We start from the raw sequence: 13,388 nt of genomic DNA on the forward strand, positions 1-13,388 counted from the left end.
AGAGAGAGAGCAAGAGAGAGAGCAAGAGAGAGAGAGCAAGAGAGAGAGCAAGAGAGAGAGCAAGAGAGAGAGCAAGAGAGAGAGCAAGAGAGAGAGCAAGAGAGAGAGCAAGAGAGAGAGAGCAAGAGAGAGAACAAGAGAGAGAGCAAGAGAGAGAGCAAGAGAGAGAACAAGAGAGAGAGCAAGAGAGAGAGAGAGCAAGAGAGAGAGCAAGAGAGAGAGCAAGAGAGAGAGCAAGAGAGAGAGCAAGAGAGAGAGCAAGAGAGAGAGAGCAAGAGAGAGAGCAAGAGAGAGAGCAAGAGAGAGAGCAAGAGAGAGAGCAAGAGAGAGAGAGCAAGAGAAATTAGCCTCTTTTGAAAATGGTCGGTATAGGTATTAAACTATTAAGCGACAATGCACAGATTTAATATGAACGTGAATCCTTCTCACTAGCCTGTTCAGCGTGTTTCCATAATCCATTTCCATTGCTAGTGACCTCGCCATGTGACCGGAAACCGGCAGCTAAACAGCAGATATGCTAGGGGCGCGGAAACCTTGAAGATTAGCTGTGCCGCAATGTCATTCCTAGTGGTTTTCAACCTGGCTAGATCGGCTCCATGCGCTCCGCAGATCGGCAAATTTGTAGTTAAGCAGCCCTGAAGGCACCGGCCAAGTTCCTGCGCTGGTCCCGGCCAGATAAGATACAAGGGACCAAACACAATTTCACATGTTGGGACGTTTCTAATCACAAGTCTAGCCCTAGAACGCCTAGGGGGGGGGGGTTGTATCAACCCCCCCTGAGGTTTTTTCAAAGTGCACGCTAAACGGCTTGTCGTAGCGGGCTGAAATTTTCAATACCCTCTGGGGCAACCTTTGCGCATCTTTTGCCGAAAAAAAATTGATCGGGTCATGTCAGATCACGGAGTTATGACGTCATAAGAGGTACAGCCTCCGGCCGACAGTTACCAAACGTGTGCGCCGAATCCCTAGGTTTTCTGCCGGTGATACCCACATTGTTTGATGGATCATGATGAAACTTCCCATGCATGTTGGGGCAAGCATTGGCTATCGTGTGGTGCAAGAAAATTGACCGGGTCAGGTCAGGTCACGGAGTTATGACGTCACAAAAGGAACAGCGTCCGGTACTATTTTTGAAAAGCGCCCGAACCACTATTTTGCTAATTCTTGTCACCTCAATGGGAATATGCAGCAATATTAGCTTCTATAGGGAGCAAATGGACCTCCCAAATCCAAAAATACAATCAGATTTCAAAAATTTAAATTTTGATTTTTCGAATTTCTGCCGCCGACTGTGACCTTGCCGACTTCCGGCGCTCCCAACGCGCCATTTTTAGAGCTAGGGAAACGAAATACATACCAAACGATAGAGAATTGATCAAGGAACACGATAGTGAAAGTTTCAAGTCGATATCTTCCACCGTTTTGCCGCAATCGCCGCGGAAAGTTGAAAAAAGTTTGATTTTTTCGGAAAATTTGACCTTTGACTGGTCATAAGTAGGTCAAATGTTGACCTAGGACCAAAAAATATACCACCAATCGCGAGATCTCGTTGAGAGCAATCCGTTGGTTTTTTCCGCTAAGCTCTACGACCTTCCGTTTCGAAACGCCAGGGGGGGTCGTAACAACCCCCCCCCCCCCTGGTCGTTCGTGTTATGAGAAATGGCCTGGTCGTGCGAGGGCTAGAAACGAACGGTTAATGAGACCTGACACGCCGAATGCACATTCTGGCCTGTAATGGGCTCTCAAAACTGGTCACAGACCAAAGGTCATTTTGGTCAGGGTCATGCAATTTTCAGGGTAGGTGTAAACTTTTAATTGCAGATGGCCTGAACTTATCCTGACTCCTGGCCGCATGGGTATTTATTTACTTATGGTGAGAAAAATAACTTACGGCACTGAAAGCTTCGCTGCTATCCGCCACTATTTACGCGAGTTATTCAGAAAAAAAAACTGAGGAGAGGGGCTCATTTTATCACCCCTAATAAGAAGTAGGGTTTCCATTAAAAGTAAACGGTAACATCGAAAAATAAAATTTCCTGTAGGTAGGGATGCTTGATGCTTCTCAATTTAATATGGTGGGTTCTTTCGTAATGTTAATAAATGCTTATAAGGTAAACAATATTGTAATTTGACCATGGCACGACATTTCCATTCTATTTTATCCCGTTTGTTCTAGCCCCTCTCGTCTGCCCCCCACCCCCCACACCACCACCACTACCACCAAACCGGCTGAGTTGGCTGAGGCGAGCGCCTCCCCTCCCTTCATGCCAAACAGAGCCTGGCTGTCGTGACCTCTGGCCTCACCGCCCGAAGGCTCGCCCGCTGTCCAAGGACGCCCTGTGCGGGCCGCAGTGATAGCCTCTGCCGAGTCCCGCCTCTATCCACCGTTCACCACGCGCTGGATTCATTCATGGTGTTTCAGCGTCCTACTCGTCGGGTGGCGCCACTGTAGTCATAGGCGACTGCAGGGAAGCCGCGGTCAGAATGCCCCAAACGGCGAATTTTGAGGTTTTCTTTTAATTTCTCCGAAACTAGCCGGCATACGATCAAACCTTTTTACATGATCATGAAAGGGAGTTATACGAATAAATCGGTCACATCTTCAAGCCTACAAAGCTGAAGACGAAAAAGATATAGCCGGAAAAGGCAAAACCTACGCTTAAAACCCGCGAGACCTGTACATACTTCTCTAAATAATTTGGGCCGGCTTCAGAAATTTGGGCCTCCAATGCTGATTTCCTCAGATCAGCGCACAGTCTATAATTAGAGAAGCCTATGGTTGATGTTATCACGAAAATGGCACTCGAATGACATTTCTAAATCACACATGCATCAACCTACCGTCATCACATTTCAGCTCGATACCCTCGGCCCATCAGTGTAATGGAGGACGGCGACCGGCCCGTCGGGGCCTCTCTGGTTCCGCTGGTTACCATGGAAACGGACACCGACGCAGCCGCGTCTCCGGAGCCAGTGCTGTCGGCGGACGGCAGTGACCGCGCGCTGAGCGAGGGCCGCCTCTCGCCGATGGCTGAGGGCCGCCATTCGCCGATGGCTGAGGTGGGGGTCTCGCAGCCGGCTGACCCGGCTGACCAGCCCCCCGCCGCGGGTCAGCCACCGACGGAGGACCAGCAGCCACCGGAGGGTCCGCCGCCGACCGATGGTCTCTCGCTGGCGGCGCCCGAGGTCAGCCGGACCAGGTCGGCGCCCAGCCAGCCGTGCAGCAGGAGGACCAGCAGGTAGGGCCGACAGCCGGACCCGGTCAGTGCTGCAGGTCACTCTGCTCCGAGCATAATCGCCATCGGAGCTGAGCTCTGCTGCTAACTCACGTAGAAATGTGTTGAACTTGCGGTATTCCCACTACCACTCATATGATTATACACACGCAAGATATAATACATACAAGTCCGAGTATAGAACGTTCGGTGAGCGGTTCCGTTAATCAGAGGCGTTTATGCTATTAGTGAGCACAGTTCCCGTTGTTAGAGCGTTTCCGTTAGAAACGTAAATGAATGTATAACACGGATCAATTCGTTGGCAACGAAAACTGAACGTTATCAATAGTTGCGCAAACAGCGATGAGCTGGTTTCGCTTGCCTGTATGAGTAAGACCAGCACGTATTCACTACCAGAAGCAACACCATAGCCTTTGGATACAGGGCCTCTCACTCTCGGAGCCAGCTGATGACGAACGGAGTGGGAGTGCTTGCCTGACGCCGCCAGGCGCCAACCATCTGGGCAGCCATGTTTCATGGTAACAGAAAAAAGTGTTATGACATTAGATAGGTATTCCGCAATCAGATTTATTCTATGCAAATGCACAATAGGTCTATGACGTTTCCACTAAGCTGGGCAGCTGATAGTCAGTTGGTGCTTCCTGTTGACAGATCGTTACAATTGGTCGCTGATCACCGGAACACTGCTGCCTCCACTGAGGCCAATAAAGCCGCCGATCGCCCACCACGGCCATAGCGATTGGTATAGATTAGTGTTTGACTTGGCCCGTTATTGTTCGTGGTAAATCGCTCGTCTCACCACCCGGCAATGCCAGGTGGTGAGCACTGAGCATATATACTTACTTACATATGTTCTTATTGGAACATTGACAGCGTCTGTCTCTCAAAACCGCCAGGAAGTGATGTGACCTTTATGTACAATGTACATATATTCAGCTTCGGAAACATGCTCAACGACATATGCGAAGCCGTTACATACAAGGCGCACGATGTTTTACCTAAACATTGCTGTAAATATCTCGAAGAAGTTAGGTAAGATGTTGCACTCATTTGGAATAACAGCGATAAGAGACCGAGGGCCCGGGCCCGGCTGACCGACTGGTAGATCCGACCACTGTCAGGCTGACCATTATTCGTCGGGGCGACCCCCGCAGGTCCCCCGATATGGGATGAGATCGAGCTGACCTCCCCCCCCCCCACAGGTCCCCCGAGGTAGGCTGATCGAGACGACCTCCCCCACTCCCCACAGGTCCCCCGAGGTGGGCTGACCGAGACGACCCCCCCCCCCCCACTCCCCACAGGTCCCCCGAGGTGGGTTTCCGACGCGCCGAGTGCCGCTCGGCCGAGGACATGATGCTGGGCACCCGGCAGTTCCGCAACGACCTCAGCGACTACTTCAGCAACATGGACCCCAGCCAGTTCCACTTTTACGACTTCGGCATACAAGACTTCCTGGTCATGAAGAGCCACCAAAATGTGGTGCGTAAGCGACACAGTCTCCTTATTTGGGTTAGCACCTGCAACACTGTGTGCTAAGGATATAAATGTGTTTTCATAAACGTTATAATTTTCGGTTTATGTAACAGTTGTGAACTATATGATCGTTTAAAAACACAGCGATGTAACTGCGTTATATCACAAGCGCACCTGCGTTTACCAGGACATGAGTCACGAGGACGAGGAGGTGCAGCACGGCGACTTCAACATCGGCATGAACGTGTCGCCCGGCCCGTACCTCAGCGACTCGGATCTCTCCGTGGCCAGCATCGAGCTGTCCCCGGCGCAGGTCAGGCGTCAGATGACCCACGGCAGGTCACACACAGGCTGGCGAATCGGGAGACAGCGAGTTTCAAAAGACGAAAAATATATTTATTCATTTGTGTTTCTTTTCTTAGCTCTTTTCGTTTGCTCGCTATATTCCTTGCTATGTTTGTTTCATTCGAAATTTATGCTTGAGTATATTGCTTCTTACTATTTTTGTCTTCTTTCGTTTTTCCTCCTTCAGCTACATTATTATTCTGTTTTATCATAAACTGTATATAGTTATCTCCAGCCCTTCGCAATTGCTCCGTTTTTAGCACAGTTCTGCCCTGCAGCCATCCAACCGATTATGCCCAAGAGGGGAGGGAGGGGGCGCTGCACCGTGGCAGCACTTGCGTCAAAGGCTTGCCGCTAGGAGACTCGGGCGGCTCTGAATCAATCGGGTACCTACATATGTATACATAGAGGCACTCATAGTAATGAAACGGACCGACGTCAGCCTCCAATAAGCCCTCCGACATTTATAAGTGATGTGGTCGGGTGGCTATCAAAGCATACAAGAGCGCAGCGTACAATCCTCAAAACATACAAAATCGTAACATACAACGCGCAAAACCTACAAAACAGGCCAGGTAGGGGACAGCCCAAACGTACAAAAGCGCAGCGTACAAAATCCCAACGTACAAAAGTTTACCGTCCAATGGGTAAAGCGTACAATGGCAAATCAAACAATGATCAGAACGTACAAAATTGGAACGTACAATGGCAGATCAAACAAACGCGTATCATACAAAACTGCAACCTACAAAACGAGATGATCGTATCATACAAAATCACATCGTCTAAAATCGGAAGGTACAAAATGCCTCTGGTTGACGCCGGGTGAATTGATATTTAACAAGTCAGCCACCAGATGGGGTAATGGTGCTGTGGCAGTGGTTTTTGGAAGCCACCAGGAAATAGAGTGGAATGCCACTAAGTCCCTTAGAAACACGATACCTCTGGACGCTGCACCGGCCGGCTATCGACGCTGCGGGCGGTCGGAGGGTGCCGAGGGGAATGGTTCCGAGCAGGCGGGAGCACGATACCTCTGAACGCTGCACCGGCCGACTATCGACGCTGCGGGTGCCGCGGGGACCGGTGCCGAGCAGGCGACGAGGAGAAGCGGGCATCAAGACCGTGAGAAATCTATTATATTGGCGGGTGTGCTTATGTAGGTAAATGAGGCAAACGTGCATAGGTTAGGTATGTAACACTCTCATCCTTGATCACACACCCCTACCCACGCACTGCGGGGGGCTGTTTGAACAACCCCTCCGGTTTCTCGCGAATATCTAAAAAACGGCGGCTCAGAGTGCCGCCGTGTTTTGCACACCTTGTCATACATCTTTTCTACGCCTTCTGTGAAAACTTCAGACCAAAGTCATCCAAGGTCAGGTCACCATATCACGTCAAGTGACCTTACTACATGAAAAAGTTTCAATGCCTGTCACAGCTACACCGAGTGACTGATCACCTTGAAACTTTGAGTAACTGATAAAACAACAGTATACGCAATACACATAATGTTAACAATAATAATAATAATGATCCACAAAATGTATCTCTCGGAACTTCGATATCGGTGACCTAAGGTCAGGTCAATTTTGCGACCTCTCCATTATAAGTCAATGGGAGAAAATTGAAAGGCGCCTCTTTTGGCCGAACGTCATTCTAATCGCTTTCAAACATCGAATTACAAGTAGACATGACAAACTGAAACGGAAAATGGTACCCGTGACCTCTCTTAATGTCCCTGAGGTCATCTCAGGTCACGAATGGTATCCTATAGTTTTTCGCAAATAACTTTTGACAGAGACATGCTAGAGCGATGGAAAAACCTTATACGTATGTGTTTGGCTCGACAATACGGGTCGACTGATGCAGCATGACCTTTTCTGGTCAGGTCATGACATTGACCTGAGGTCATGACCTTGTCCTGAGGTCATGACCTTGACCTAAAGTAAATTTTTTAAGTTGAACTTTTGAGGTCAACTTATAGTTCTTTCGATGCGTCGCCTTGACGAGAGGAACACGATGCTGCTGAAAGTAAGCTCGTGCATTTTTTGAGTCAAAAGGTATTGCAGAAAAACAGTTCCCGCAAAAACCATCTACCTATTCTGGCAGTTTTTAGCCCCTGCAGGCTAAACCGTTCCTAAGCTATGCGCCCCGGTTTGTCGAAATTATCGAAGTTTGACCTGGAAAGTGGCTAAATTTTACCTTTGATGACCTCTGTTGACCTGACCTTTAAGCTGACCTAAAAAGTGGCCGATATAATTTCTTCATTACTTCTGCCGCTCTTTCGAACGCCGCCTACGGCGTGTCACTACGTGGCCCAGGAGCCGAGTGAGAAGGGGAGTGTTCAACCCCCCCCCCCCCCCCAGTGCAGGTGGCGCCGAGCACCGGCCCGGCGCCGGTTAGTCAATCGCATGGCGTTTAACATAACGGTACATCATCGGTGTTTAACCCGCGCCCTGCTGGGGGAGGGGTGTTTGAACACCCCCCCTGTGTTTTTTCACGAATATCTAAAAAAAAACGGCAGCGCGGAGCGCCGCCGTTTTTGGCACACCTTATAATTATGTACATTTTGCAATAGCATGTACATTTTGTACATACTATTGCTCTTAGCAATCGTTGAAACTTTCGAAGCGATCGGTCACTTGGTGTAGCTATGGCGGTCATTGAAGCTTTTTATGAGGTGAGGTCACTTCAAGTTACCTGGTGACCTGACCTTAACCCTCGCCGGCCGAGGGGGGGGGGGGGCGGGTGCCGCCCCCCATAGGGTTTTTTCGCGATAGCTCCGAACACGCTGGCGATAGAGAGCTGAAACTTGGCATACCTGACCTTGGATCCAAGCCGCATCTTTTGACACCAACCGCATTTTTGGGTCAGGTCAGGTCACTGACCTATGACGTCATAAGTGAACCTCTGCACGGTCTTCAGATGTCGCAACTTCGCAACGCCCTCACTGCCAGAGGAGATGTCACAGGGAAATGAAACTTGCAGGATCTAGTATCCATTATGAGTCTCACAACTTGTATATCTCGGATTTTTCCTAAAGGTCATATGAGGTCAGGTCATTTTCGTGACCTCACCATTATAAGTCAATGGGGAAAAATGAAAACTGCTATTCTGGCGCCGGGAACGATCTCCAACTATCTCAAGCACACAGAATCGTGATTTGATGCACTCCTTGCAAGGTTAGATGCGTCACTTTTGCAATGTTGACCTTGCGTGACGTCATTTATGACGTCATCAAGGTCATATTAGTTTTTCGTCAATAACTCCCGATCAAATTGAGCTAGCGAGTCGAGAAAGCCACCAATGGACTCAGGAAGACCTGCCGAATCGAATGATATGCGACATGGCCTCTTTCGACCAACTTCGTGACCTGGGGGTGCTGACCTGACCTTGACCTGAGGTCAACACCCCAAGTTGACCTGACCCAGACAAAATGTATATCATTCGACGCGCCTGAGCGAGGCGAACACGATGCTGCCAAAATCGCGGCTCTGCGGCCGTTTTTTGCGAAGTTATTCACCAAAAACTGAACCGTACCCTGGGGCACTTGACCTGACCTCAGAGGTCACCGGTTGACCTAGGACCTTAAAATCGGGTACCAGTCTCTGCGTCTCGTAACGGTGCACACGCTCGTTTTTTCCGCGACGCGCTAGCTCCACCAGGGGCGAAACGGCGAGGGGGGGGGGTCGTACCCGCCCCCCCCCTCGGCCGGCGCGTATGTAGAAAACCAATAGGTCCGGCGAGGGTTAAATGACCTTGGTCTTAAATTTTCAAAACATGTGTAGAATTGATGTATTATAAGGTGTGCCAAAAACGGCGCCGCTCCGCGCTGTAAACTATACTAAGATAAACTGTGCATATCTCAGAGTTTTGATTTCGATGACCGAAGGTCAGATCAATTTTGCAACCCCCCCCCCCCCATTATAAGTCAATGGGAGAAAATTGAAAGGCGCCTCTTTTGGACCAAAGCCATTATAAACACTCCCAAACACTGAATTACAAGAAATTAAGACAAATTGAACATGAAAATAGTATCCGAGACCCATGTTTATGCCCCTGAGGTCATCTCAGGTCACGAATAGTATCTAACAGTTTTTCGCGAATAGGTACCTTTTGATAGAGGCATGCTAGAGCGATGAAAACGCCTTGGATGTGCTCAGCTCGACGATACGGATCGACTGATATGCAACATGACCCTTTCCGGTCAGGTCATGTTGGTAAAAGTAAGCTCGTGCAAGGCTTGAGTCAAAAGTTATTGCAGAAAAACTTTCCAAAAAATTGGTTATTTTGGCAGTTTTTGCCCCCTGCAGGCAAAACCGTTGGCTCTAGGTCAAATCTGAGAGAATTATTCAGAAAGGGCGTTAATAGGGCTATCGAAGTCGCTTTTCCGCGGCGCTGTAGCTATATCGGTTCCCGAGTTATGCGTTGGCTTCTTGGAAACTATCGACATTTGACCTGAAAATCGGCGAAATTTTGCCTTTGACCACTGGCGACCTGACCTTTAGCCTGACCAAAAAAGTGACCGAAGTGATTTCGTTAATATTTTTGGTGCTCTTTCGAACGCCGCCTTCCGCGTATCGCTACGTGGCCCAGGAGTCGAGTTAGAAGTGGGTGTTCAAACACCCCCCCCCCCCCCCAAGCAGGGCGTGGAAATCCAGGACCCCCAGCGGGGCGCAGGTTAAAACACATTTGGAAAATATAAATATCTTCAATACAATGTGCGCTAACCAGTTTTCTCAGTAATTCAGATAGCAAATATCGTGCTGTGTTGTTTACATCGAGGGTCGAACTTAGCCTGCGCCGTGCTGGTGGCCTAAGTTTTCCGTGTCGTGCTGGGGGGAGGCGTTTTCACGTTCCCGTCTAACTCGGCTCCTGGGTCAAAGGTCACGTCACCAGAGGTCATCATAGGTAAAATGTTGCCTATTTCAAGGTTTTCCTTAACACCCAACGCATAACTCGGGAACCAATAGAGCTACAGCGCCGCAGAACAGCTCATTCAACAGCTCTTTCAGAGGCCTTTCCGAGTGCTGTTGTTAGATTTGACCTCAGGTCAAATATAAATCGTGACGTTAGTATCAACGCACGATACGTTAGACGCTGGCAAAACGCCAATACGGGCGAGGGTTAAATCATATGTGAACCAACCAGTTTTTGAGTGGTTAACCTACCAAACATTTTAAATGTGTTCAACAGGATGTTTACAGTGAGGGTTGAACTTGAAAAGACAGACCATTGCACGATGGGACCGCGGCCCGAATTAGCGGACATTGGTGGATTTGCCGCCCTTTCCCAAACTGAGTTAGGCTGTTCCACGTAGTTCAGAAATGTCCATGGACCACGAATCTGCAAAATAATTTCGTCCATGGTGTATAGCGTCCGCGCCACATCAGCCCAAATACAAAGTTCTGTGACAAGCATCGTAGACCCGTTTTCGTACGGAGAAAAGTAGCGGCTAATGTAGGTAAGAAAAAATATATATTAGACGGCTTTATCAATATTTTCGGGGTATAACCTGATAGTTTAGACCATGGGCTTCACGATGGAAAGAAAAACTTATTACGGAATATATAAATACGCTTCAAATGTTAAGTTTGTAGGTGTTTTTAAAATTGTGAGTTAATTTTACTTTTATAAACATTCTAGAATGCCGATATAAAACGTCCCGCTAGGTCGCGCTCTTCTTTTATCAATATATGGTCTTTACCGATCAATTGCCTTTCAGAAAATGTATAATTTAGCTGCTTCAGCCTGCTACATCGAAAATGAGGGGCATTTTTGTTTTTACTTCAGGTCGCCGGCGCTGGCCGTGCGCGGTTACCACGAGCCGGCCGGAAGCTGGGAGTAACAGATCCGATCCTCCTAGGAGTCGAACAAGGCTGCCAAGTGCCAACTATATTTAAGTTTTGTCCGGAAATATCCGTACCTGCTATCGGAGTGTCTGATGTTACACTTTTCTGACCCTCACTTTATTTGTTATATAGTCCATCAGGCTATCAGATTCCCATCATGGTTTTGGTGGCAACATTATTTGCTTATCGGAATTTCCGGTTCCGTCATGACTTGAGCTGGCAGGTGATGCCATCTTATCACGTGACCGAACCGAGTCAAGGCCAACGCAGGTCAACTGATTAATTAATTAATCAATTGATTAATTAATTAATTAATTAAATGACTAATGATTATTTAACTAAATTTATCAGGAATTGCTTCGAAAGTACACCAACTACCATTTGTATGATTCTATCATCCCTTTCATGTGAAAAGCGGGCACGAAACACGAAAAAGTACCGATGTCGCGCTAATTCTCGCTCCGGTCCCATTGTGCATTGTGAGAAATAGTTTCAGTGTCTATGCTACATATTTTGCGACCGATACCCCCTGAACCCGATTACGACACGCTGACGAAGTTTTGTAAATACAATTTGAAAGCTCCGACCCGAACGATTTCTTGTGGAGTAAAGCTCTCATTCACTCATTACATTAACAAACTCCACAGTCCACATCATATCCTTAACTGTAACTAAGCTGTTGGTGGCGGTAAACACCCATTTGGATGTCGGCGGTGACGCCTAATGGTTGAGCTGACCTGACCCGACCTACCCAAAATGCACGGATACATCGTCTTTGATCAAAACTTGCACGAAATTCGAAATCAGAACCCCGAAAAAAAACTCCATAACAACCTCATTTTAAAAAGTTAAAATAGGCCACGATTTCCCTGACTTTTAAGTCATTTACCCGAATTGAAATGCCAACTAATGACCGGCGATCTTAAAATCGGGTATCGTCGGCTTCCTTTAGTTACGGTAGGACGTTCATGTTTTCGCGAAGCTATAGTTCGGTTAGGGACTGAACGATTGGGGATCCAACAGAATTCCCCCCCCCCCCAAAAAAAAAAATATATGCTAGCGGCTGAAAACGCGGTCACGGAAAGAGCATACAAACACATAAGTCCTTAATCCTCGCCCGTACTGGTGTTTTGCCAGCCGCGAACGTATATGGGGGGGGGGGGGGTCCGTTGGATAACTAGTTTGTTACGAGAGACGCCCATTTCGAGGTTTAAAGTCCATGCTATTAAAAGCCTAATTTCAGGTATTTAAAATAATCTTGAACCGACCTGTGACCTCGGAACTCCACTTGAAGGTACTCATCAGAAGCGTCTCGTAGCGTTATTTTGTTTGCTGCCTCGCCCGTTTCGCTGCGCCTCGAGCTATGGGCTATGGGCTATGGGTTCTCGAGCTATGGGTTGGGAAAGTTTACCCCCCTCCCACCCCCACCCAGCAAGTGGTGTGTGGCGAAATACTCCAGCAAATGCCGGGTTAACTCTCGCCCGTATTGGTGTTTTGCCAGCCTCGAACGTATAGGGGGGGGGGGCGGGTCCGTTGGACCGCCCCCCCTTGCCGTTTGGCCCCTGATCGAGCTAGAGCTTCGAGAAAAAAAAAATGAGCGTGCTGCTCGTGACGAGAGGTAGCCGGGGACCGGGGTGATACCCAATTTTAAGGTCCTAGGCCATTGGTTGACTTTCCAGGTCAGGTCAATGACCCACAAGTCTGGAAAATCGGGACCTGTTAGAACATCGTAAAGTGAGGTTGATGAGGGTTTTTTTCGGGGTGCTGACCACGAATATCGTGTCAGTTTTGATCACAGATGATGTCTTAATGCATTTAGGCCAGGTCAGGTCAGGTCAGGCCAATCAGTAGACGTCCTGCCAGGTATTCATAGTACGTGTCAGCCGTTACTGACAGGCTGACAGCTTCGTAACATGTTACGAAGACACCAAAACAACTTCGTAAATGTTCAAATGGTTGCTTAATTCGAAATCAGCTCCAAAAAGTAGCCTAGAAACACGTAAAACTCGAAGAAGTGAACCTAGGTCATCAAAGGTCAATGGTCTGACCTGACCTTCAGGTGACCTTGACACCCACCATAATGCATAGGACCAACATCATATCACATGTTTGAACGTTTGAAACCGCAAAAATACTGCAAACGCGCGGCTAATACGAGCCGACATACGCCGAATCGCGATTCCGGCCAAACATGGTCTCGAAAAATAGGCCACAGGTCAAGGTTCATTTGGGACAGGGTCATGAAATTTTGAGGGTAGGTGTACAATTGATTGACTCGACAGTACTGAAAGTTTCATCGCGATCAACCGCTTTTTACGCGAGTTATTCGCGAAAAACCATGGTCCGTTTGATCCCCCCTACACGGGCGAGGGTTAAGTCAGTTAAATGTCTTTTGCAGTTTTCAATTTAATTTACGAATTATGTTCCGGCAGCTATGGTCAAAATGAGCAGAATGCTGCTCAATGTACCAAGCGCCACTTCG

At 48.2% G+C, this 13,388-nt stretch overlaps 1 protein-coding gene across 1 annotated transcript in view; it reads left to right on the plus strand.

Annotated features, from left to right (window-relative positions):
• The window catches only part of LOC122388611, a 37,865-nt gene that overhangs the window by 22,425 nt on the left and 2,052 nt on the right, over positions 1-13,388 (plus strand). Inside the window, exons 2-4 of the mRNA XM_043379852.1 lie at positions 2,858-3,239; positions 4,538-4,715; positions 4,897-5,022. Coding sequence (XP_043235787.1) covers positions 2,884-3,239; positions 4,538-4,715; positions 4,897-5,022 — 660 coding nt within the window. The 5' untranslated portion in view covers positions 2,858-2,883. The remainder of the gene's footprint in view (positions 1-2,857; positions 3,240-4,537; positions 4,716-4,896; positions 5,023-13,388) is intronic.

This window comes from Amphibalanus amphitrite, unplaced genomic scaffold (assembly GCF_019059575.1).
Source record: "Amphibalanus amphitrite isolate SeventyFive unplaced genomic scaffold, NRLGWU_Aamphi_draft 000001F_arrow, whole genome shotgun sequence".
In the NCBI taxonomy this organism is placed as follows: domain Eukaryota; kingdom Metazoa; phylum Arthropoda; class Thecostraca; order Balanomorpha; family Balanidae; genus Amphibalanus; species Amphibalanus amphitrite.